Source organism: Dicentrarchus labrax, unplaced genomic scaffold (assembly GCF_905237075.1).
Source record: "Dicentrarchus labrax unplaced genomic scaffold, dlabrax2021, whole genome shotgun sequence".
Classification (NCBI taxonomy): domain Eukaryota; kingdom Metazoa; phylum Chordata; class Actinopteri; family Moronidae; genus Dicentrarchus; species Dicentrarchus labrax.
The window spans coordinates 18,772,631-18,798,867 of record NW_026136705.1 but is presented as its reverse complement, the minus strand read 5'-3'; the positions used below and the strand labels follow the sequence as shown (position 1 = coordinate 18,798,867).

At 40.7% G+C, this 26,237-nt stretch overlaps 3 protein-coding genes and 1 long non-coding RNA gene across 9 annotated transcripts; 2 read left to right on the top strand and 2 right to left on the bottom strand.

Annotated features, from left to right (window-relative positions):
* Positions 1–723: 723 nt before the first annotated feature.
* Positions 724–2,318, top strand: LOC127363585 (uncharacterized). The gene is made up of 2 exons (XR_007884908.1): positions 724–1,066; positions 1,206–2,318. It is a non-coding gene; the product is annotated as an uncharacterized LOC127363585 (long non-coding RNA).
* Positions 2,319–3,056: 738 nt separating this feature from the next.
* On the bottom strand, positions 3,057–7,617 carry alg5 (ALG5 dolichyl-phosphate beta-glucosyltransferase). Of its 2 annotated transcripts, XR_007884907.1 has the most exons (11): positions 7,334–7,617; positions 6,544–6,712; positions 6,038–6,084; positions 5,830–5,898; positions 5,610–5,702; positions 5,385–5,498; positions 5,223–5,282; positions 4,980–5,131; positions 4,010–4,095; positions 3,501–3,681; positions 3,057–3,423 (listed from the first exon to the last, which is right to left on the bottom strand). XR_007884907.1 is itself a non-coding variant. In XM_051400263.1 (10 exons), exons 1-10 carry the CDS (start codon positions 7,394–7,396, stop codon positions 3,566–3,568), a joined length of 969 nt encoding a protein of 322 aa, XP_051256223.1. In that variant the 5' UTR covers positions 7,397–7,617; the 3' UTR covers positions 3,057–3,565. The 2 variants fall into 2 exon arrangements, 1 of the variants encoding a protein (XP_051256223.1); XM_051400263.1 differs by having other exon boundaries at positions 3,057–3,681.
* A 717-nt stretch (positions 7,618–8,334) lies between these two features.
* exosc8 (exosome component 8) lies at positions 8,335–11,858 on the top strand. Its single transcript, XM_051400264.1, has 11 exons — positions 8,335–8,408; positions 8,748–8,784; positions 8,875–8,938; positions 9,032–9,105; positions 9,206–9,251; positions 10,074–10,179; positions 10,302–10,347; positions 10,432–10,528; positions 10,674–10,794; positions 10,876–10,982; positions 11,646–11,858. The coding sequence occupies exons 1-11, from the start codon at positions 8,392–8,394 to the stop codon at positions 11,762–11,764; spliced, it is 834 nt and encodes a 277-aa protein (XP_051256224.1). The 5' UTR covers positions 8,335–8,391; the 3' UTR covers positions 11,765–11,858.
* A 252-nt stretch (positions 11,859–12,110) lies between these two features.
* supt20 (SPT20 homolog, SAGA complex component) lies at positions 12,111–24,879 on the bottom strand. Of its 5 annotated transcripts, none has more exons than XM_051400254.1 (24): positions 24,746–24,879; positions 24,130–24,226; positions 23,906–23,941; positions 23,639–23,764; positions 23,104–23,230; positions 22,914–23,017; positions 22,519–22,635; positions 22,300–22,353; positions 21,832–21,971; positions 21,500–21,656; positions 21,028–21,084; positions 20,810–20,887; positions 19,632–19,801; positions 19,503–19,535; positions 19,282–19,393; positions 19,032–19,137; positions 18,341–18,496; positions 17,662–17,974; positions 17,463–17,575; positions 16,806–16,861; positions 16,127–16,237; positions 14,990–15,080; positions 14,182–14,270; positions 12,111–12,786 (listed from the first exon to the last, which is right to left on the bottom strand). In XM_051400254.1, the coding sequence occupies exons 2-24, from the start codon at positions 24,130–24,132 to the stop codon at positions 12,640–12,642; spliced, it is 2,496 nt and encodes an 831-aa protein (XP_051256214.1). In that variant the 5' UTR covers positions 24,133–24,226; positions 24,746–24,879; the 3' UTR covers positions 12,111–12,639. The 5 variants fall into 5 exon arrangements, with proteins under 5 accessions (XP_051256214.1, XP_051256213.1, XP_051256215.1 ...); XM_051400253.1 differs by having other exon boundaries at positions 17,463–17,578; positions 24,746–24,878; XM_051400255.1 differs by lacking the exon at positions 16,127–16,237 and having other exon boundaries at positions 17,463–17,578.
* Between the last annotated feature and the right edge of the window lie 1,358 nt (positions 24,880–26,237).

Genomic DNA, 26,237 nt, shown 5'->3' with positions numbered 1-26,237 from the left:
TTTCATTAAGTAAATATATAGAGCACCATTTAGGTATACATGTAAACATTACGCAATCAATACATTTCTATGTTTTTATTTACCAATTAACTAATGTATAATACTAATCACAGCATTTTTTTCCGGTGGCAGACAATAAACATTGACAAATTCCTGCAATTTCCGCTTTTATTGTCGAGGTACAGTCCCACCACCTTCCGGTACTGTCCCGGCAGTCTGCGGTGCATTGACGCAGGTTTGAAGAGCCCGGAGCCTCCGCTCCTCCAGCAGCCCCAGCCGAGCGCCACACAGCCTCGGCGGCGTCAGCCTGGCTGGAACCGCAGCGCCTGCATGTAAGATCCCTCCGCCTTCCCCCTCCTGGAACTTTCCCAGGATTTCAGGGATTTCACATTCAGGCCCCGGCTGCAGCGGCGTGCGTGTACGCGCGTGCGTGTGCGTGAGTCCCACCTGAGCCGTGCCCAGTCTCCCAGTATGGCTCTAACTCACGGAGGGCAGGGAGAAAAACAAATCACACCTGTTCACCTTTTCCAGAATATTCTAATGATTGGATTGCCCTTCCTAATAGACACATGCTGCAGTAGCTTTGTAATGCGTGACAGACATTAATATGTTTATAATCATATTAATGGCGGTTAAAGTGAGTTATCTTCAGCCATCTGTTTGCCAATGGTGCGTGGTGAGCGTACGTTTAAAATAAGTTTGAAATATTTAGTATTAGCGTATGAGATGTGGTAAAAATCTGCCACTAAATAACTATTTCGGTTTTTATTACTTCCGTGTGCACACGCGCACGTGCACTCACGCCGCACCTGTAAGCCTCACAAAAAAATGTGAGTAACAATCCACCTGAGGGAGGGACTATCTGCCGTCTTTCACCACGAATTCAGTCGTGTAGTGAAATCAAGCTTTGTAGTTTTTTTTTCTTTTCCTCCTCTTAACATCCAACATGGTTCATTATCTATTGTTGGGAGCCATGCCGAGGTCTTTTCTCATTGCGGATGGACACGATCCTTCATTGGGAGTGCCGTGACTGGTCCAGTTAATGACGCAAGCCCGGCTGGCGACAGTGAGTCTACAAGTTTGACATTTTCGGTTTACAGCAACTGCTGCGGAACGTAACAATACTCCCAACACCACGAGAAAGCACTCTGGGGATTCCTGTCAGAAACATCATGGTTTTCATTTTCTTCTTTTAAACCCACCAGGTGGATCATCATCATCATCATCATCATCATAATGCACCACCGGGATAAACTGCCGGTGTGCCGCAAATAGGTGGTGGTCTGAGGAGCCACCAGGGTAAAATGTGGAACACTGACAGCAATGTTTGTTCAAGCTTTATAAATGAGATCAACAACAAAAAAATAAGAGTTATTCATGCCATCACTCCACCTGTAGGAAGTCAGGAGTCGTATCTAGCAATAAATAAAATACCTTCCTCATGTAAATCTATTTACTCATCACCTTTTCACTGAAGAACCGACTCCTGAGGCAGGAAACTAGAAGAAGAAAAAAAAAGCCACATTTGCTCTGTGCGTCTCTGGTTGCAGAGGGCAGACAGACAGGCAGGGCACAGACAGGATGCGCTCCCCGGGGGCTCCGAGAGGCCCCTAGAGACATCCGCATCAGCGCAAGCCCTAGACCTCAAGCTTGCATAAGAAAAACAGCACTATGAAGAACTTCATTTACCCAGACCGCAAAAACGCTTGCTGGACTCTTTCCAAGAGGATGTCCACATGAGGATGCAAAGGGATGACTGTGGCGGTAAATAACCTAACGCAGGGTTCCCCGCTCCTTCTTTCATGTCAAGAAAAGGCCACTCATGATAATGCGGGCCCCTATGCCCCCGTGAAATGTTATTTAGCTGACCCCAGTTAACTTCACGAGGATTTTAGCGGTTAAATCTAATTTTATAGCAAATTAAATAAAATGTAAGTGGAGTCAGATCCTGCATTTTTCTAGTGATAATATTTGATAGATAGTTAGCTCTGAAGGGTGCCTGACAGAGACCCTACTCAGTGACACTGTGCACCCTGTGTTAAGATACTGCAGAATATTTAACAGATGCATTAAGATGACATTAAGCGTGAAGCTTTGTGTGAGAAGAGACAGGATGCTGATTGAAAGAAGAGCAGAATACTACCTAACACGTTTTCAAATGCTATTAAAATGTTAAACACAGTGTAAAATCTCTTGGGATTATGTTTGATCCTAATGCAAATTCCTTGAGCTCCATGAGAAATAACTGGTTCCATCCTGCTGTTTTTTTTAATTTTTATTTATAAGTAACTCCTGTAGATTAAAGATTTGGAGAAAGACATCTTTCCAGCAGACTGGTCTCTGAACTCTGCAGCAAATACAAAATATGGATTTCACAGTACCGGTTTAAGCTCGTCTCTAATGGTCTCCTGTCACTTTATTATTGATTTCAAAATGAACATACAAGGCACTACATGGTCATAGTCTGTAATCTTGCTGCGCCCTCTGACCCTAGGTGGTAAAGCTGTTGTTTTTCCTCGACTCCCACAAAGTCAAGAGATGTCAAATTAGACATGCACAAAAAAAACCCCCAAACATTTGTTTTCTTTGGCTTATTCTTGATTTTACTAGTTTATATTTTGTGGTTTGTGCACATCTTTATCAATAATCTCTCCCTCCTTCCTCCTGGTTAGCTCTTTGTAACTTCTATTTTTAAAAGTGCTAATGTAAAGTTTGCCGTCTTTATACTTTTAGTAGTGGGGCTTTAATTATAGACTAATCTGAAAATAGTTTTCTTGATTAACTGATTAAATGTCTACAAAAGATAAGAAAATAGCCTAGAGCTCAAAGTGACAACATCAAGTGTTTTTTTTCCTGTCCAACAGCAGCCAAAATATTCCTTTTACAGCAATGCAAGACCAAAAAGAGTAATATATTCTAACATTCGAGAACCTGGAATGATCAAATGTGTTGCCATTGTTGCTTGAAAAATGTTGATTAATCAATTATCAAAACAGTTCCTGATTGATAAATTCACTAATTGTTGCAGCTGTATGGTAATGATTATCAAATCATAATTCATTGACATTTTTTTAATGTTGGTTCAAGTCACCCAACCCATCAACCCATGTCCCTGTTTCCTTACAAATACAGTCAATCCCTCCCTTTTGAAATCTCATATATTAACATTCATTCTATTCGTCAGAATCCCGACACAGATTCTCAGATCCTTCACATTTCATTACAGTCTTTCTCACTTACAACCGATTGGCCACAAAATAAACATTAAGTAACTTAGTACACGGACCAGTCATACAGATGCTCTGTACGCCGTGGCAACAGAAATATGCACGTAACTGTGGCCATCACAAGCCAACATTTAAAAAAAAAGAAGGCAGGACCATGAAGAACTCACAACGGTGTCATCTTCACATCCAATGAAGCCTGGAGAGGAAAAGGATGTGATATACTGTACTTTGTTATGGATTACAGTGAATGATGGACACGGCTGTTAATCCCACCTCATCCAAAGGTTTGACGGCCCTGTCAGAGGCTGTCTCTATGACACCAGGGATTGTCTGATTGGCTAGTCAGCCTTATTTGGTGACTGCAGCTTCCAGGCTCCGGTGATGTAACGCAGGCGAATGAAAATCAGGTCTAGTCCCATCTGCAGCCAGCTCCAGAACGGGATCAACTTGGACCCTGGCAGAGCAAACGCACAGGCCCCTTAATTCTCAAGTGATACTTTTATAGGACAAATAATGGAAATATGCCAGTTTTGCTGACATTTACAGCTGATGCATGCAATAACTCATTCAGAAAAGAATTCATCACGACAGTACTGAGAAGGTTTAAGTAAATGTTTTATAAATTGAGTGAAGCATCAACAGGAAAGGAACACTCGCACAGTAAATATAAAAATCAACCAATCACAGACTTGCAAACACATCCGAACAGAGATATTTATAGAACTACAGATATGTGGCACAGTGGGAGGACACATGTCCACATATTCCATGAAAAACCCTACCTTCTATTTCAGTCCAGTTGACCGCCACCTCGGCTATGGGGATTTTAAAACACTGGGCGATATAAAGGAGCTCCACATCAAAAGCCCTGAGAAGAAAGATGCACAACAGATGTGTTCAAATAAATATATATATATATTTTTTTTTGGCAGCATTACAAAAAAACACAATGGTCTGGTCACTGGGGCTGGGTATGGGACATGAGTCTGAGTATTGCCAAATGTTTAGGCAAGGAAGTCTTACCTAAGACTGTATTTTATTTAGACAAAGTTCTTCTGTGGCTGCTTGTGTTTAGAAAACATTTAACATTTGAGAACATGTTTATATCCATCGAAGTGAGCTATCCACACAAATCTGGGGTATCATATTAGTATTGTAAGATTTCAAATAATATGTGTCCTCTCTAGTCAAAGCGTCCCTTTTTCAGACAACATTAAAGCCCCTACAGACCTAACAGTCCACCCACACAGGTATCTTTAGTTGTGTTGCCTGATTAGACCTCTTCTCAGGACTGTGTGGGTGGACTTGATTGACATCTTCCTTCACTCTCCTGTTACTTTAGTTGCTCCTGTGAGGGCGGGACAGTTTACCCTGTTTGGTGACATCGTGGCATTCCAAGCATAGCTCCCCCTAGCTTCAACCTGACCCCGGGTCTAATTAGCCATATTAATTGAAAACACACCTGTGTGAGTTTGCTGGTTACACTTGTATTACGTGTTGTTTTTTTGTTTTTTTTTCACCTGTTTGACTGCTGGTCCGACTAAGGGGTCATTTTAAAACCCCTCACTTTGTGATAGGAATGTTCTTATTATAATTGAGTGCAAAATAAGCCATACACTGTTAAAAATGATTGTTTTCCAAAGATCCAGCACAACAGCTCAACAGGTGTACTCTTAACACAAAGGCACATCACAGCTGTTAATGAATCGTAACACTTAAGTAACAAAGTTTCCATGGAGTGTGAATCCTTACCATCGCTCTACGTGGAGAGAAGAGAAGGTCTTGAGCGCAGCCTCGCGTGTGAAAAGCTTGAAGCCACACTGCGTGTCCTTGACGCCTCTCACACAGAAGAACCACACCAGGAAGTGAAAGCCATACATGAGGAATGTACGAAACATGGATCGCTGCAGCAGAGATACAACAGTGGTTATTTACTGGTTAGACAGATGTAGTCTAAAGATAATATTCATGGTCTCCAAGCAGGCAGACAATTACCTGAGCTACCGACTCTTTCTCCATGTGAGCTCTGGAGCCACAGGAAATTGCCATGTTCTCCTATATGTACAGAAAGACATGTTTAGGATGGCCACACGCTAACCAAACTTCTATAAATACATGTATGCAAGACAGAACAAGAGAAATGGAACACCGCCACACCGGTTTAGGGTTGAGGTTGTTAAGTCCAGCCTCCACTTTGTCAATATCAGAAAACTTTGTGGCTCCATCAGCATCTGCCATCAGAATGACTTTCCCTCTGGAGCTCATAGTTCCCTTTAAATGTGACAGAAAAAAAAAAAACATATGTAAAATCAACCAAAAATGACTTCCATACTGTTACTTTTGTGCTTCAAACACACTGTAGTTTGACGTTTACACTCTCACCATCCTCACAGCTCCTCCTTTCCCCCTGTTCTTCACCAGCGTCAGGACCCGCACTTTATCTGCACCGTACTTCCTACTGTAGCGCAAAGCGACCTGGGAGCACATCACGACAAATCTCTCTTGGTATCACTTTTAAATGTTTAGTTAAGCAAAAGTGAGTTATGGAAAAAAATCTTTGTAACATATTCCCAAAAAAAAAAAAAAGGTTTAAAATGATTACCTCTGTGGTTTTGTCTCTGCTGCCATCATCAACCACAATTACCTCATAGGTAAAAGAGGGGTGCTGTTTCTGCAGTAAAGAAATAACAAGAGGGATTTGTACTTTTTAAGTTGAATGCTGCCACCTACTGGCACCTTTGAGAATAACTGATCAAGGAGATACAGAAAGATTTAATTCAATACTTTTCCATATGAGGCTGAGCACTTACCTGTCTGTCTTCCAAGTAGTCCATAGCTTCATCCAACATCACAGGCACTGTAATCACACACACTCACACAGATTAGCAACTATAACCTACTCCAGGTGCACAATGACACGAGGTCTGAGAGAACAGGATAATGCGGTTGAAACAGCACCAAAAAGGATGGTGACTAAATTCCTTATCGGTCAATTATTGGTGCGCAATTTGTAGTAATTGAGTAAACTGTGCATTTATTGGCATTAAGCTGGAGGAATTTGAAGCAGCAAACAATTATGAAGTCCTTAAAACACAGACTTGTAATGCACCTTCTCCTATACATTCTATGTGAATCGGCAATTACATAGCTATTTCCCAATGGGGCTAACAACTTTTTACAGTCTGCTGTGTCTGCATTTAAGTAAGGCTAGACACTGAGAGGGACATCAAGTCATCAGGTAAAGTCACTCAGTCACTGCACAAGTTAATGTGCAGACATTCCTGACTGAAACCTGGGTGTAACCCTTATCACTCACTGCGGAGCTCCTCGTTGTAGGCCGGGATCACTACAGACAGCTCCCTTGAATGGGGATCATGCAAGCTGGGGAAAAGCTCCTTCTCTCCTTCGGCTGTGACGAAGTATTTCTCCTTCTCGTGGCGTGTCAGGTTCACCATCTTAGCAGTGACGTGTGCTACAACGAGCACCTGAAAAGGAAGAAATATGAGAATGGCACTCTTGTTACTCTTACTGTCAGGTAGTTTTTATTTAATGACTTAGATGTACCTACAATAAATGAGTTCCTTAAACTAAAGTGTGTAATGCACAGCAGTGTTGTTCACATGATTTGATAAATAAGTCTTTTAATGTTTTTATTCATCATTCTTCAATGTTATGCCATAGACCTTTTTTTTTGTTTTTAGCTATTTGTGGTTTGTTTTACTGAATTAGATTTCTTGCTGTTGTTGTATGCTACGCTGGATTGGACATTTTGTTTTTCCCCTTTAAGCTGACACTCTTGTTGCTACTTTGGAGGATTTAAGTCATGATTTCATCACGATTTACAACTCCATTTTAGTGCTCATGAACAAACACAGAAAGAAAATAAATAAAATAAAATCAGGGGATGGAATTAGATGAATAAATGAAAAGTTCACAGCTGGTCTAAACATAAACTTCTTCCATGGAAGAGGTACACAGAGAGGGAAATCCACACTGATACTGACAGTCAGTGGATGCATTTGGACACATGGTGTTTCACATTACAGATATCAAACACAAACACATCTCTACCAACACAATATGAAATCTATATTACAACTACTCACCACAATCAAACCTAGAGCTGCCAATGCGACCAGGGCTTGAACTATTTCACAGAGGAAATCCATCTTCCATAAGTTACCCTGCAGCCACTGACAGACCCCCGAGCTTGCTTTCTCCTCGCTTTGCTGCGCGTCTTGTGTCCGGTACTCAGTCTTCACAGGATTTATAATAAAACACAAGCTTAGGAAAGTGTTCAGGAGGTGGAAGCCCTGAATAAAATGCCTTTTCCATTAACTTCCAATCACAACTGAACACAACCCCGACGCGGAAGTGACAGCTTGTTCTCGACACATCATCAGTTTGAGCTAAGAGAAGACCGAGCAGATCTGCAGTGATACACACACTGCCACCTAGTGGACGGCGGTGGGAGTAACTGCAGTGACTATATATATAAATAATATTAGAGGGGTTTAAAACTAACAGAGTTAAGTCTCCTTCGTATCAGACAAGATAACTATGAAGTGACAAATAAAAAGCAGAGGTTAATAACATTAATAAAGCCATTAAAGTCTTGAATGTCTCGATTCATTTTAATGTTATTAATGTTATAGGATTAAGATAATAAAGTGTAAAACCTCCTTGACACTGACATTGTGATCTTGATGGCTTTCTGATTTTTTTTTTTTTTTTGTCCAGTTAGTGTTTATAGTATGTATTTGATCTATGCTGGGGTTTCTTTAAGTTTACATTAATAGGTAAAAAAATGATTCAAAATTAAAAACATGACAATCTGTCAATATATTCTTATTTCATAAAAAAATAATAATACATGTATTTTCTGTAACTGTCTTCAGTGCTTACCAAATACAATTTATTTATCAAACTGTCATACACAATTGATTTAATTGATATTTATATCATCTGGCATTCATTATTTTGAATAAATTAAGAAACGTTATGTTTGTAAATATGAAACAAACATAAAAGAGCCTGCCTGTGGACACTGAATTCATGAAATGAAAGTTTATTTGCATCAAAAATCGCATTTGATCGCTGGCGTGCTTCTTCCTGCCGGCTACCGTAGTGCGTACACCAAACCCACGTGGTTAATCAAAACATCATGGCGGCTGGTTTCAAGTAAGACTGTAGCTATAACACCGAATATAAGACTTTTTAGAGGTGATAACTGGCTGCTTGTAGGACAGTTAATGCTCCGTGTGGGAAAGCTTTCACAGCTGGGTCCTGTTGTAATTCATATATACACATTTTACGCGTTTCTGACTGCTGTATAGTTGGCTAATCCTCGACAGACGCTGTGTGTAGTATTTAAGCTGTATTTAATGATGTCCTGTTGTCATACAGCCGAATAAAGCAGATATGTGTCACTACTGATAAAGTTATTTATGAGTTTCAGTCTCTAAACCAATGACTACTCACCTCTTCCTTCCTTCCTTCCTTCCCTGTCAACCTGTACAGGACTGCTGAGCCTCTGGAGTACCACAGGAGCTTTCTGGTGAGTGATGAAAACACAAAATACGCATATTTTGGTTAAATATTATGGTTTTGATTTCCCATTTTTATTATTCATGTGATGTTTTTCTAGAGAGAAAACTGTCGACCTGATGGACGGGAGCTGTCAGAATTCAGAACCACAACACTGAACATAGGTGAGACACAGCGCTGACTCTTATCTACAGTATATACAATGATGTGTTGCTGTGTTTTTCTTCAGTCTACATGGGGTTATTTTCTCCGTTCAGGGTCCATATCCACAGCAGATGGCTCGGCCCTGGTGAAGGTTGGAAACACCACGGTCATCTGTGGGATCAAAGCGGTAAATGATCATGAGCACTGCAGTTAGAAACACCTTATTTCAGTGAGTCTGGGTCAGGTAAAGAGATGTGCAGTGATTTCTTGTGTTTCTTCTTGTGCAGGAGCTGACAAACCCCACAGTGGAGGCACCTGGGAAAGGTTACATTGGTAAGTACAATAGCAGAGTACCTGTTCTTAAGTATCCAAATAAAGAATGTTTTGATTATTGTATATCATATTTTTTTGAATGTATAGTGGATGTAAAAATAAGAATTTTCTGGTATTTTCACCTTGTGTGCCTCAACTTGATTATATATTGAAACTACTGTTACTTATATAACTATATTTTATAAAACTAGAACAAATTCCATCCAATGTACTGTCGTTTATAAAGGATTACAAGTATTATTTTTTATTTATTTTTTCTCTTTTCCTTTACCCCCTACGTTTTTACACACATACCTCTACTTTCTACTTCTTACATTTTCAAAAACAGGCTTGTTACTTTAATTTAAATGCATTTAAGGGGAATTATTGATTTATTTATTTTTAGTTTAGTAACATGACTAAAGCGATGTAAAAGGTGTAACAAGATAAAACGGACGAGAGAGGAAGACTCAACCTTATATTTACAAGCTAATAAGCTTTGCACAGAAACAGCCGGTAGAAATGTCATTAAGAGGTTTTTATAGCTTGAGTAAATTTCAGAAGCTGTGCTTTTTCACTTTTACTTGAGTAAAGAAGTTGATTCAGTACTTCTACTTTCACCAAAGTCTTTCTTTACACAAGTATCTGGACTTTTACTCGAGGAAAGAATGTGTGTAATTTTGCTTCCTCTGCATATCTGTTTTTATTGTGTTTTGTATCTTATAAATATCATGCCATTCTGGTTAGGGGAGTTGTGTGTAAGTGGTGTTGCTTTGTGTATTCCTATATGATGATAATAAATAAATAAACACTGACTGCAGTCCTCTTTCCATCTTTGTGTAGTGCCCAACGTGGACCTGCCTCCTCTGTGTTCGTCTCGGTTTCGACCGGGCCCTCCGGGAGAACAGGCACAGGCTGCCAGCCAGTTCATCGCAGATGTAATCGAAAGGTGTGACAGACTTTGATACACATTTCTTAGTTTTCACATCACAGCAGCATCAGGCGTGTGTTAACTCTCATAATGCCATCCACTGCTTTAACTAAGTACGTTTTTCCATATGGGTGTTGCAGCTCTGAAGTGATACAGACGGAGGACTTGTGCATTGACAGAGGAAAGGTAAATCCAGAATCACGCTCATACGCTGGTCATTTTGATTGCTGTAAATGTTGTGGGTCCTGATTCTGCTGATTCTGTTTGTAGCTCTGCTGGGTGCTCTACTGTGACTTGATGTGTCTCGACTACGACGGGAACGTGTTGGATGCTTGTATGATTGCCCTGCTGGCTGCCCTTAAGAACAGTATGTGCTATATCTGATTGCAGTATTGTTCCATACAGCACACAAATATCCATCTAACTATTTTAAGTGGACTAATTCTTTATGGCTTTGGCCACGTGTTGCCTTTTTATTAGTATATTAACTTCGGTTTCCCTGCTCCCCACAGCACAGCTCCCAGAAGTCACCATCAGCACAGAGACTAGTACGCCAGTGGTGAATTTAGAAAAGAGACACGAGCTGCATATTCACAAACATCCAGTCGGTGCCTCTTTTTGTGTCTTTGATGAGTAAGTGATTTTCAGTTTTTCTGGCCATGATAAAAACGGTATTCGTGCAACTTTTGTAATCCCGCCCTTCCCTCCGTGCAGCTCAATACTGATCGTGGACCCCACAGCTGAGGAGGAGAGCTTGTCAACCGCTGAACTCACCGTGGTGACGGATGAGAAGGATCGACTCTGCGCTGTACACAAACCAGGTCTGAAACAGTCTGTAATGATTTGCCTCTCCCTGTGTAGTTTATACTCTGTGTGAATCCAATTTCCTATTGATTACACAAACAAAAACTCATTAGGAACTCCCCATGGTCAAAATGCAGCTCTGAAGAAGCTGGTCTACCCTCTACAGTTTTTTGTTTAAGAATACAAAAGTTGTATTTCATTTTCCACAATTAGTCCGGTTTATCATTTTGCAGTTAAGTAGTATACTTAAGCTTTTTCACTTGTATTGGTTTTTTAGTATTGTCTAAAAAAGCAATTTTACATTATTTAAGTGGAATTTATTCTCTACTTTAAATAAAAATCAGTATAAATTTGAGTATTTAAGTATTGAAAACCTTTATAGACTAGATTCAAATTACTGCCTTTCTGTTGCAAGTTTTTGGCTTTTATGTAGATTCATATGAATGTTTTTTGTTTGTTTTTTTAAACTTCAAACACTTCACCATTTAGTTTTTGTGGTTTCACAGTGGAATATAACTGAATGAACTTTAGAATCAGTGTTAAAGTTGGAATGAATCTAGCTTGCATAAAGTGACAAACAGTTACTGAATGGAGCTCCTTCATTATGTGGGCAAAAAAAAAAATCCTATCAGCGATTCTGTGAGTTTGAATGGTGCTTACAGTCGTTTTCCCTGGCTCAGGAGGGACGTCACTGTCTGGAGAAAAGCTGCAGGAGTGTATCAGCAGAGCAACAGCACGCCAGAGAGAGATCCAGAAACTCATCAACAAAGTAATACATAGTGTGAAGACAGCACAATAAAGAGCCTCAGACGCTTTTTTTTTTATCTAAAAGCTGTATTTTCCACTGTCAATATATATTCTTTTTTTAATAACAATAAAACTGCTGACAAAGACTGCTTAAAAAATTATTTCTCAGTGTCCAGAAATGTCTCACACACACACACTCAGTTGATGTCTCGTAAGAATACGCTCATGGCTCCTGAACTCATTAAAAGGAAATGCCTTTTCAAAATGTGCTGTACAAAAGCAGGTACACCGTCTTGCATGTTGATCTTGAGTCCCCCGGTTGAGCCCTGTGCCGAGATGGCTAACAGAAGAAAGACTTCCAACAGACTGAGAGGTAGAGAGCTGCCCCCAGGCACTACTCCAAGATCAGATTTGCATTTTCACATGTAATGGTTATGTGGAGGATTTGGTGTCAATAAGCTCAGCTGGGATCCGTGCTTAAAGGGCAGTTTCTACCGGGGTCAACCAAGCAGAGGCAGGCTCATGAGGAATCCTCTGAGAATATGCATTCATGATCCTCTCGGTCCACGGGGGCCCCCCATAGAGAAAAGTCATCCTGAAGGGGCAACGTGTTATTGTGAAAGCCTGCTACCTACGAGAACCATCTTTTTCTTTTTTTCATCTCAAAAAAATATCACTACGGTTCTTTAAGTGTAGGGCTCCCTGTCCTAAAAACCCCCATCCTCTATGGCGGACACAGTTTTGGTTCTCCAAAACCTCTGACAATCATTACATTACAAATTTGTCAGCTAGAAAAAGACACACAGAAAGGACAAAAAAGTATTTTTTTGTCTGCAGTCTCCACAGTGAGGCAGACAAAGAGCACAGTATGGATCATTCATGTCCTTGTGTAGCTGGGGAAAGGGTTCTTAGTGTGATTTTAGTCTGTCATGACTTTGGGAGGGGCTGTGGCATGCTCCTCTTCCTCTTACTTCTTGGTTGGCTGGCGGTATGTTGCCGTGGTGCTCCCCCCTGAGGAGCTGCTGCTCCCATAGCCATTTGCTGCTGCTGCATTTGGTGCTGCAAGAATTGCAACTGTAAATTGCGGAAGAAAGATGAGAAACAAAACATATCAGAGGGGATTGCGTTGTGTTACTACAAGCAACATAATGCATGTTTTTTGTCAGTGAGTCTAAGGTATCTATAAGCATCTGCAGCATGGTTAAAAAACATTCACTGGCACCAGTGTTGAGCAGACTCTCTCTCTCACTGAAACTGGAATCAAATTACATCTTAGCTTACCAGCAGAATGCTCTGTGTCATAAAACGTCTATAACGTGGCGTGGGTTAGTGAAGCTGATCTAAAGCCTGGTACGACATACAAGAGGAGTGTGCGGAGAAACACAGAAGAGTGGTTAATGGGTTGCAGAGGGGAGGGAGAAGAAGGAAGAGATAAAGATTTGGGGCAGGTTGGGAAGTGAGGCAGGATACAGTCAAGCAGCACCAGTGGCAGTCTGGGGACACAAATTATTGGCTGCGATCCTGGCAAAAACAGACATGCAGCTTAGCAACCTTGCTTTCTGCTCAGAGTAAGTCAGCAACTTCAACTTGGCAAAAAAAAAAATCTTTTTAACACCTTAAGATTCATGCTTACAGTGTAACAGCCTATGATCACTAATCAGTCATAATGCAGTCGGCAACATTTCAACAGTATGTACCCCATGACAACATTTTAGATCCTGTCACTAAGTGCTTTGTGAGAACATGCCTCCCAGTTTGACACGCTGTTAGTTGCTGCCATTGGAAGTGCCATAAGCTCTGGTGTGCGTGTGTGTGGGTCGCTGGGAGTACTGGGACTGCAGTGATCTTTGCCAAACAACATATTAACCAAACATACAGTACAACACAAGATGGAGTGAATGGTGTCGATCTACAACAGAGAAAATAATAATAATTCTTTTGATGAAAATCAGACCTGGGGGGTGATACAGTTTCAATGACAACTTCTCATTGGAAGTTGAATAAAAGCAGAAGAACATATTCTCAGTTACTGTTTTAGATGTTTTCTTACCATGTATAAAAAGCAAAATTTAAGAAAACAGTAAATATTTAGAATTATGATTTGAAATATGTATTAGTCTTACATTAGGGGTTATACCAAATATTTTCAAATGCTTAAAGCCCTTCAAATCAATTTTCTAGGAGATATATATTTTATTCTGTAAAGCTGTTTTTTTTTATCCATTTTAATTTCACCCAGGTCTGATGAAAATACTAAATGTATGTATAAGAAAGATTAAGAAATTCTGGTCTTTTTTAGACTCTAATACAGAGCATGAAGTCAAATGAACTAATTCCCTGGCAGTTTATAGTGTAGCACAACAAACACCTGCCAGCTAAATAAAGGCATGGAGAGTTGGCTGATGAATCTAGTCTAGGTGTCCTACAAACATGTAGATGTGTATATAGATGTTAAAGTTGCTGTATTACTTGGATCTGTGGCTGGTGCTGCTGCTGAAGCCTTGGAGAAGGCAGCGGGGGCCCAGACCCGTCCAGCCCACAGCCCAACTGGGACAGCACTAAGGGGGTAGGAGGGAGAGAGGGAGCCCCGGAGGGCAGAATGTGACGGCAAGAGAGAGAAAAGCAGAAGAAGGAATGGAGCAAAGTATGAAGAGAGAAAATGCATATAGAGGCAAAAGGGGGACATTGGCGGGTTTGAAGGGGAGGATGGGGTGAGGGGGTTGTGGTTTCAGTGATGCACAACCACACGCAAGGAAAGAGATGAAATAAAGGAAAGAAAAGACAAAAGAGAGAACATTGCAGGGAGGCCAAGAGCACAGGTAAATGACCGTGTGCATTTTTAAGGGGGATTATGTGCAAATAGCATGAATGGGGTAGAAAGATGTGAGTGAGCAGGGCAGGTTGAGAAGGAGGACAGGAAGATAGTGCAGGAAGGAAAGGAAATAAGGGTGGGGGGCAAAGAACAGAGGAAAAATAAAAAAAGAGAATGTAGCAGAGAAGAAGGGGAAGTTGAGTCTCTCCTGTCAGTTGTTACATGCTCCATTGAGAGGAACAATGGCTAACTACAGTAAAATGATCATGTTTAGTTACAAACTATGAGTCCTAATGTATAGTAATTACAATACTGTATACATCGTATCTTATTAGTACTAGTTAGTGGCATGGTGTCAATTTGTTTTGAAACAGGTTAAGGGACTGAACAAAGAGAAATGTTTTTAAAGAAATTTGTGTGGGTTTAATGTGTATTTTTGTGTCTGTGTGCGTGTATGGGTCATACCTGCTGCCTGTGGAGACATGAATCCTCCGACTCCAAGGTTGATGACCGCTGTTTGCTGGTTTCCTAAACTTTGATCTGACCCCTGGTCACCCTGTGAAGAAAGTCAGAGGTAATGCAGGGAAGTGAGATCATCGTGCACGCACGCCTGTTCACTGCCATCACAAAATCCTTGGACTACAAAGACACGAGCAGTAATGTGTATATGCAGTTCCATAGCTCTATAGCTAAAGTACTTTACAAAGCCAGATACTGTTTTTTCGAACATTGTTCAAAAGGAAAAAAAGTTAAAAAGACAAAAAGACGTATGAGCTAAGAACAAAATCAGAGGTAAAAAAAGACAAGTAACACTGTCAAAACTAAGTTTTAAATAGAGGTTTTAAAAGATGATACTGATTTTGCTGGTTAGGATTGGAGGGTCCAGTCATTAGGTGGTTATGAGGTGTTTTGGCAGTGGTTTCAGCTTCTCCCACAGCATTTTGTCAGTATCACCTCAGCACTGAAGGATTCTGGGCTTTTCTTCCTCTACTCCTTGCAGATTTGTTCAGACTTGTACAATGAAGAGCATCTTGACAGCTCTCATGAAGTCATTTCACAGATTTTCAATCGTGACTTAAGTATTGTCTTTGGCTAAGTCACCTGAGTAATTTCAAATTCTTGTTCTGTTGTTCTATAGTCATTGTCCTGTTGGACCATACATCCTTATCCCACATTATTTTATCAGTGGCACTCTACCATATAAGCCAGTATTGTGAAGTCTGTTGACTGATTTTGGTTCTATCACGGTGGTCCTCATTTATCACCTCCCCAACTATAGGTTAGTACAACCCTAGATAGGTTGCTTAGTTTTGTTGACAAAGGGGTACACAGAGTCTTGTTTAATCACACATTTTTCGATTTCTCTATTAAATAAATTACTGTGTTTTGGGAACTCCCAACACGGTATAAGTATGGTCAAATGTTTCCCAGATGTTTTTGCCTACACTTAAGTTGCTATTGAGTGGTAAGTATAGATATGTACAAACATGGACACGATAAATCTGTAACATAAACATTTTTCAAATAATGTTTATGTTACAGATTCCAGATTTAATCTAAAGCAAAATGCAAAATCCTATTGCTGCTGCGTGTGTCTCTCACCGTCTCCCCCTGCTGTTGAGGGCTGGAGGTGGCCGACTGACTCTGCTGTGGGGAGAACTGAGACAGCTGCTGCTGCTGCAGAGGGTTAAAGATGAGAGGACCAGTGGGGATCTGGAGATGTAAAACACACACACACACACACACACACACACACACACACACACACACACACACACACACACACAGACAAACAGACAACACACAACAGACAAAAAAAAAAAAAAAACACACACACAACACACACACACACACACACACACACACACACACACACACACACACACACACACACACACACAGAGCAGGGGAATAACAGACAGGGAGATGAAGATGGAAGAGGACAGGCAGAGGGAAAGGAATGATGCACAAAGGGACAAGAGTGGAAAGAAACCGGAGCATTAACAAAGCAATCAAACAAACAGGGTAACCAGACCATTACCACTACAATAATATCAGACCTAGAAAACATCCTTATAAAGGGTGTTCACTACATGGCATATGCATTAAAGTGCAGGAAAAGGAAGTGTGAGGAAATTGATCTGTGCAGTTGATTCACACACAGTCCAGTGCTATTCCAGGTGTGGTAACACGGGTGCAGGATCAGAAGAGTCACCATGTCAAACAAATACCCAGTGCATGCAACTAACAGTGTTACAGACTAACTGGCACAGAGTCATACCTGCAGTAGGTTCAGTGGTCTCAATCCAGCACTGCTATTCAGGCCAAAAGGACTCCCTGAAACACACACCAGATTTACATTCAGCTGACAGAGTACAGACGCATATGAACTTATCTCTAGACCCACTGGACCTATTTTCTTTTCATTTTTAAATGGGATTTGAACATACATTAGCATTGGGTTTTATTAAAATTGCACTGTACATTGTAAACCTCCTGCATTTTCATTTACGGTTATTTTCTGTAATTGTCTTGGGCCTGTAAAGCCTTCTGATACACTGTATGTTATGCAGGGCTGAAATAATGAAGACTGTCTCTTGAGTATAAAGTCAGTTGTTTGATTCCTGGAGCAGCCAATGTCTGTCCAACCCTCTCAACAGATCTTTAAACAACACAGTAAATCCCTATTTCTTCCAGGTCATCTACAAATTGCTGATTGTGCTGTGGGATGCTGGTAAAAATTAGGTCCTGGTGTATCCTCTACACTGAGGTCGGAGGTCAGGCTCAACATCCCTGGAGCTGGAATTCACTATTATGCTCAAGGTTGGATGCAAATTAACATCGGAAGTTCACTTGGAGGATAGTTTCAACCCTGCTCCACATGGCTCATAACCAATTATAGTACTACATAAGGGGACATGGCATTGAAATCTCTTACCAGTCTGAGCTGCCGACTGCATGGTGGGCATCAACCCTCCAGGAGGCAGGATTCCACTCAGGTTAAGGCCTGGACCCAGCATGGGGCTGGAGCTACTCATCAAGGTCTGCGGACTGCTACACAAACAGTACAGGATCATCATGAAAAGTGATAGCAACCAGGAAGTGGCAGTGTGGCATCAGATCATCTACTTTCTTACCAGACGGAGCTGACCACGTTGATGAAATTGAGCCCTGCCGGGTTGGCCATGACTTGCGGCGAGGTTGTTCCCGTTGTGATGGACGTACCCATGGTGGGCAGGGGAATGGTCATGACGGGCAGGGGCTGGCTTAGAGCCAGTTGCTGTTGGGCGAAGGGTGTGAGGAGGGCGGGCTGCGACTGGTTCTGAACCATGGGAGGGTCTGAAGGGGTAGGGGTCACTGAGAGAGGAGCAGAAAGGGAGTCGGCGGGGTGCGGGGTCGAGCACGGCGTGTTTGTGGGTGTGGGGGTGGATGGCTTGGGGGTCCCCGATCCTTTAAGGGAAAATTGTGACAGAGAGGGTTACTTCAGCACGTGATACATATACATTTTTGTAAGAGAGAGCTTAAAATGACAAAATTATACACTGTTATGTAAATTCAGCTTGATTAGATTACTCATTTTTTGGGCTACTTTGAATACATAATACTATAGGGGAAAGCGCCTTTTTTCCACCTATTTCTTAAGAACTGGAACAATGTCAAGTTAATTTTTCCTGATTTCTCAGAAAAAATCCAGATCTGGAAAACTTGGGAATCGTGAGAAGAGATGATGTAAGACGTTCCAGCACTACTAATTCGCACAACTGTGACTGATGAAAGCAAGCAGCCCAACCGTTAGTCAGACTCGGCTGTACTCACTCTGTGTGGAGCCCATAGGGGAGAGGGAGGCGGGTGACAACAGGCCCACCTGGCTCAGCTCCATGGAGTGCTTCCTGTTCAGAGACTGGCTTTTGGCTGGAGGGGGCGTAGGACACTTGAGTAGACCACTGGTGGTTTGTGAACTATATGGATTACCTGATAAAAACAGAGGAGTTGAGATATTTACTGCACTCTTTTCTTTTCGGGGAGTACTGAATATTTTTCAAGACAGTTTAGATAATATACGGTTTTCCCCTGGACTCGGTCAGTACCTTGGCGTTGCAGGGTCAATCCTTCCCCTGTATCTGACCTCAGTATCACCGACAGTCTTAATGCTAGCCATGAAAGGAAAAACCCACCTCTAACACTTCTGTGCTGCTTAATCAAACTATGATGTTTAATGCAATCCAGAATTTGTTGCCATTTAGGGTTTGTTTGCAACCTTTTTCCACCAACCTGTCTTGTCTACTTTGGTTTGTGATTTTCTACAATTTCCAGAATTCCTTTCAACTAAACCCCACGAGATCTTTCAGTTTAAATTTTTTTTGAAAAGAGTACGATAGTGACAGGTAGAGCTTTTTACACAGAGCTATTTCAGTATTTTCCATTCTTTCTGTATGTGTTTTGCTAACCACACTGCTCTCAGACATCAGAAATACGTGTCTATGCTGTATCTTTGTCAGAGACATACCTGAGGAGCTGCTGCCTGATCCTGAAGGCAGTTTGATGGGAGGTGGTCGATGCTTCACCCCTTTCCCCAAAACAGACGTCTGGACCAATGGGGAAATACCATCACCCTGCAGATGACATTTAAACCAGCTTGTTAGCCACAGTGCATCACAACAGTAAAACAAAAGTAATTTTCCCACCAATGCCGACTCAGATATCAGATATGGTAAGATTAAGCCCCAGATGTCAGGTCAATCAGGTGCTCATCTTACCTCATCTTTGCTGGGGGAGGGAGGCCCCTGTCCCACGCTGCCTGAGTTATGGGACATCTTGACCTGACACTTGACATCTCTCTCGTACACTCCTTTGTACTGAGTAAGAAACCTATTAAACAGACATAACACAAAAGTTATACCACACTCTCCGACATCATATCCCTACAATCTGTGTATTTTGTAGGATTAGGTTGACAAAAGCAAACATGGTGACTCACCGGTCTGCATCTATCTTTGAGCCTATGAGGAAGCTGTGAATGAGACAAACGACACAAAGATGAGTGAATACAGAGTGGCATTTCAAATTCAGTTATGTTCACTATATTTGCCTCAGAGGCTGTCCTTACGGGGGATGTATGAGCTTTAGGTCTGTGCTGTCCTCCTCTGCTTTTGGTTCTTTAGCACAGTAGATCTTTCCATACACCAGCGGGTCTCCCATCGACTGAAAGATGGACACCTTTGTCCTCTGGGCTTGCCCCCCCACCTCACACTCAAATGTGTAGTCATCTACAACTTCCTGTGTAAACAAAGTGGACAAAGACAACTGAATGAAAGAACTTTGTAGGACATGCAGCACTAAAGCTCCAGGGTGTCATGTTTTTGTCAAACTGCTTGACAAACAACTTTCAGCATCCTTTACTGACTGAGCGAGTTAACCAACTTTTGCACCTCTGCAAGAGGAGGTGTGCAATGAAACTGCCTTATTCTCTGCCATCCAGTGTCAGTGAGAGGAGAGGATTTGGGGGTTTATGTTAAGCTTTTCCTTGACAATTTAGCAAGTAGCTTTTTTTTTTATCTTTTAATGATTTGTGTGTTTTTGGTCCCTTAGGGTGAGAAATTTTATAGAACAGAGGCGGTTGTTTTTCATGAGTATGTTTAACTTAATCTTATATTCAAGAAAATTATTTTTTTAAAACATGGTGAGAATAGGCAGATGAAGAAGGGAAAGGAGGGACTGGGGTAAAGTAAAACCACACATAAAAAGATGAACTGTCATTGAATTTGTAGTCACAAACATTAATGTTCACTTTCACAACTGGCGTTGCCTTGTGACCTTTTTTGTGCCTGGCACCACCTGTTTTATGGCCTCAGCACACAAGAAAAAACTTCACACAGAAAATATTACCTCTCGTCTCACTGGCTTTCATAAGAGATAAAGTATGTTGGAAATATGCGATTCCAGCACCCTTTATGGACAGAAGCAATGTCCTTGATACGGTCTATGCGCGGTCCATTATGGTCTTTCTTTTTCCAGAAGAGCAGAAGCATGTGTGAAATTCAGAAACGTTCCACATTTACTGCAATTTTGTGGTTCATCAAAAATGAATCTGTTTCACCCACTTGGGAGATATATTTTCTGAGTTCCAAAACAAAAAAGGACTGTGTGGAAAAAAAGCCCCATTTTATTTTGTTTTCTATGAAGCATCACACAATTATACACAACTACTCCCTGTTTAGTACTAACAGCAAACAGCCATCATTGATCCGTACCCACAGAGAGTGTTAATGCTCCTGTCACACTTACCTCAGCAGGCCAAATCACAGTAGTGGGCTGAGAGTCCTCCAACTGCAGAGATTTCTCAACCACAGCATACTTTTCCACCTAGAGCAACACACAAACAAATCCATTTGGTGTATTATTGCCTACATTATAACTGCCAGACTATTAGTTGAGTGCGTTTTAAGTGGTGTTGGCTCAAGTGTTTAAGTGACAGCGTTATATAGGAGCATTGAGCTGCTTACATCAATTTCCTTCGGTACAGTTAGTTGGCAGTTGCTCTGCTTCCACATGTCAACACACTGCAAGTGATGACGGCCGAGAAACCAGGACGACAGCAGCAGGGAAAAACAAAAAAGAGATATGAGCAATAACAAGTGAGAGAGCACTATGACGGCATGCACTGACCTATGCTGGAGTAGGTCAATAGATGTTTCTCAACAGTAGTAAGCAGTAAAAGAGGCCGAACTGAAACATCTGCTAATTTTTACCTCGTATTTTAACACATCAAGCTATTAGAATACATTTTAACAACATTTTAGCAACATCTCCTCAGGTTTCAATTCAATGTGTTTAGTGTTATAATAGACAGACAGGTAGTTGGACGAATAATAGGTAAACAATTTTGATCATGTGAGAGAAGATCCACCAAATGGTAAACAGCCTCAGTCAACTTAATCCTATAATATTAAATCATGGGTATTTCTTAAGACTTACGTTTCCAATCTTTGAGATCTTCAGGTCTATGACAGGAGCAGGTTTCCTCTCCTTCCTCCTCTGTAGGTAGTCGTAGAGTCGTAGCTGTGGTGGCATGGGCAGATGGGACAGCTCCTGCTGCCTGTTCAGTGCAGCTCGAGAGTGCCTCTTGAAACAACTACGATGCAAACACACAAGGAGCACGTGTCTTAAAATGATTAAGGCTTTTGCTTCATTTGCTGACTTTTCCTTTTCACAATCACAGAGCTTTCATTTTCACAACTTCCATTTCGAAAATTAAAACATTTATAAATGAGCTTTTTTTTCCTCCTGGCGTTCAGTGTATTCAGTACCGTTTCATAGAGCGAGTGTTCATTTTCTGTTTGTTGTAGAGCAGGCGGTTGGCTGTACAGGTGACAGAAATGGACGGGTCCAGGCACAGAGGTTCAGCTGTGGCCAAAATCAATTGACTCTCCAGCTGCAATTTGTCATCCTAAAGCAGAGAAACGACGTCAAGACGTTACAGAAAACACCTGTGCAATGAGCTGATGCTAAAAGGACTCAAGACACACAGGACTACTATTATATGGTCAAGTAGATTTTTACTGAGGCAATGTAGATGCATTTCACTTGAATAAAAATGAATTTTTACTGAAACTGTTAAAACAATACACTATCAGTATGCTGTGTATGCATAGTTACAACAAAATGTTTCAGGGTGTGTTGAATGAGAACATGTGTGAATTAATGGGGCAAAGAAAGGGCAAATCAAGACAGTAGGGTGTCAGATAAGGCATACACATTTTTTCTTTACACTTTACCTGTGTCCACTTGTGGTGGTCACTGGTCATGGCATGGACATCACAAATTAGAGTCTGCAGGGCAAAAACACAGATATAAACAACTCAGCGTCTCTATAGTAAAAGGTCAACTGTGAGTTAAAACTTTTTCACTAATTCAAAATCACACTTGCTCAAATAGTAATAGAGTACTTTTTTGGCCTATGCGAGAGAGGTTTTCCATGTATTCTATTGATTTACCTGCATGGTTGGCCGCAGCAGGATGTGCCTGCTCTGATAGGTGGGCATCTTTGTATTGCCAGACTGCCTGTAGTCTCTCACTTCTACTATTACACAGCCACAGTGGAAGATGTTCACCTGAGACACATGGCAAATAGTGGTTACTAAAGTAGACTAAACAAGAGAATAAGAAACCATTTCAAGTTATAAAGAATAGAAACCCTACATACGCCTTTCTCCTTATACATTATTCATGAATATCTGTCTAAAGCCATAATTTAGAAGTATGCTTCACAAAACTTGCATTATTTTAACTTAAATTTACTGTTGTGACATTGGGAAACATTTCAAAATCCACAAAATTATTTCTGCACATGCGCATTTACGTTTGTATACGTGCATATACACATAGACACCTGTGATTTCTCCAACAGATCCACCAAGATAGGAGGCAACTCCTCAGCATCTAGGTACTCCAGCAGTTCTCCTTCTTCATATGGCAGACGGATGGTTTCAGAATCTAGAAACCAACACAAATGTGAATGCTACAGACCAGAAAAACAAAACTGGATCAACTTGGGTAACTGTCTACTTGTCTTCTCTTACCAGATCCATTTTTGCCCCTGAGCATTAAAGAGTAGCCTTCATTCCCAGGGTACAGGTTGACCACCAGACATGATACAGACTCCTGAGACACCAGCTTCTCCAGTAGATTCACATTTCTCCTCAAATTCTTCAGAATAAGAGAAAAGAGACATAAGAGACAAATCTTCCAGATCAGCAGCTCACATGTTTAAAACCATGCCAACTCTATATGAGAAAGGTATTTTATTATTGCTGTCACATTTACATTTATTTAGTTAAAGTTGTGTGTTAAGTAATGCTTTAAAATGCTTTTCTAAAATAAAAAATTGTTTTATAAAATGAAATATATTATGCTAAGACTAAGTCGATGAATCAATTAGGTGTTAATTATTATATTATATTATTATATTATATATTAGACAGATATCCTATGCATGCATTAAACACAAAGTAACATCTCCAAAATCCAGTTTTTCCCTACAGACTGGAAAAAACAATCTTTTGCATGCATGTAATTAACCAGTCATAACTCAGAGTCAAGTTTCAGAATACAAACCTTTAACTCTGGCTCTTTCTCACATTCCTCCATGTACAGCTCATAGAGCTTCTGATACAAACTCTTCCTCCCACCAGATGAAATTCTTCTTTTGGCTGGTCGTTGTCGAGCACTTTCAACAATGTACTGAATAACAGATAATACACTGTATTAATGAATGATAATGACAGTGCATAGTGCATGTAATGGGTGCACAGGGATACATGTGAGTACACCCTATTCATTTCTCTTACTACAAACACATAAGATTGAAGTAACAGCTTTTACCTCGGCTCGATCCAATGCATATTCCAAAACTTGTTGCTTTTGGGGAATAAGAGCAAAAAGAAACAGATCAGACACAATGGGAAGTCCCAAATTGGCAGAGAATAGAACAAGCTGTGCAAGTCCTGGTGAAGAACTGTTGGATGCTTTATCTGGTATAAAACTACACTGTGGCTATCCACTGAATGTGGGGATACAATACTTAGAAAAAAGGGGGTGAAACTCACCATTGTGGTCCACCGCCAGCTGCAAGGCGAGTGACGGTAGACGATGCTGTCCTTTCTGCACCCACACTGTCACCTTCCTAGAGTGACCATTCACACCCTGCACGGCAGCACAGCAGCACAGCAGACGTATGGCACGCAGCACGGCCAAACAGACGGCAATGATAGACAAATTAGCACAGATACACTCGGTGTGACTGACAGGTTATTGAGACAGTACAGGATGCCAAATAGCCTGGCTGGCACTCCATCAGAAACCACACACAAACAGCTATAAGAAGACTGGCGAGCGAAAACACTTTCATTGAAGTTGTTTCGGCATTTGCTCACAACTGAATTGCTCCGACAAAAGTAAACACAAGCACAGAGTGTCAGAGTCGATAAACCCGTGTAGCTCAGATTAGTGAACTCTGGTGACTGTAAGCTCAACCAGGAGAGAGAGGCTGAATAGCAACAAGCTCGTTGATGCCTGACCGTTGAGGCTAACGCGGCTAACGTTAGCAGGCTAGCCCGTTCCTAGTGGGCAAGCTGCAAGTTACTAGCGACGCTAATGATGTTACGTCGTCCGGGACACCAACCGACAAAGCGACGTCAATCTCAACGGGTAGGATGGACTTGCCTTTTAGGTTGCATAGCGGTCGACTGTAGCTCCAGCGCGAGAAAACGAAATGAAATTGAAATATCAGTGTCTTCATTGAAAAAAAGTCGGAGCGGCAGCCATTTTCTTCCAGTGTGACAACAACAGCTAAACTTCCGGTTTGGGCAGCGGTGGGCGGAGCCACAAGTAAGTGGCTGCTTTGAACTGATGCTTGATCTCTGGTAAAATGGACTTTGTGCACACTATAACTGTTAGACACCTGTTGGCCTCTTTCGCAGCGAGAATTTAAACATTTTTTACATGCTCAGGTTTTTTTGCAACAGTTTGTGACTGCTTCTGAACTGAGACAATTGATCCCTAATAAAAAACAACTTAACAATTTAGCCTACTGTTTGCTTAAATTATGTTATTATTTGATGTTCAGTTTGCTAAGTAAAAAACAAACAACAAATTAAAAAATACAGCCAGCAATACCATAGCAGAGTAATATGGTAATGCTTGACCTTAACAATAAAAGCAACTGGAATTCCCTTAAAAAAAATGATTCTGTCAAGTAACAAATTCAAACATCAGAGAGCCGAGCTGATATTTGATGCATATGTTCTTATAACCATATTCATCTTTTGCTTTATGCTCTGTTTGTTTAGTGTATTTAGCCTATCTGGATTTGCTGTTGATCATAAACAGACTGCCAAAGGTAATTAATTGAGATTATAGTCTGACCATTAGAGTTTGAATAATGATTAATATGCAAATAATTAGAGGCTAATTGGACTGATGACCCTGAATAAAAGTACAGACCAAGTCAGCAGCATGAACATTATAGCCTAGTAAGAAATCCAAGATCAGTCAGCTGGATTGTAACAGCTGCTTAAACAGTTCAGTTATTACACTTACTAACAATTACAGGATGCATTTAAGGGAAATTAAGTGTCTATTGCCATTGCACATTGCTAATATATATATATATATATATATATATATATATATATATATATATAAAAAAATAAAAACATCAACCTTTGTAAGTTTTGATTAACAAATAACGTTGATATCAGATCATCTGCCACACTATGTTATATTAATACTGTTTGTAATACTGTAAAAATGTGTCAGTTTTAGTCAGTAAGGTTAAAAGGATGTCATTCTACATTTATAACTTCATCCTATAACATATTACAATGTATACATATTGGTAGGTTAAAATCCCATTATTGTACAGTAGGGGGAAGAACAGGACAGCAGATTCATTAGGCTGAATGCCACAGCTGAGCAGTCCAACAGCAGGAACATAAAGGAAAACTGGATTCAGTAGATTTGTAAGACTTTTTAATTTCCAGTTGCAAATACAGAGATTACAACTTGTGCCTGTAATACAACAGACAATTACAGCAGTTTTTAAAGACATTATAAAATCATACATTTTTCCATAAAGGTGTGTATAAAAACAGGTTTACAGGTTTAGATGAGATAAAACAGAGGATACACTTTTGACTGCTTTTACCTGTTGTTC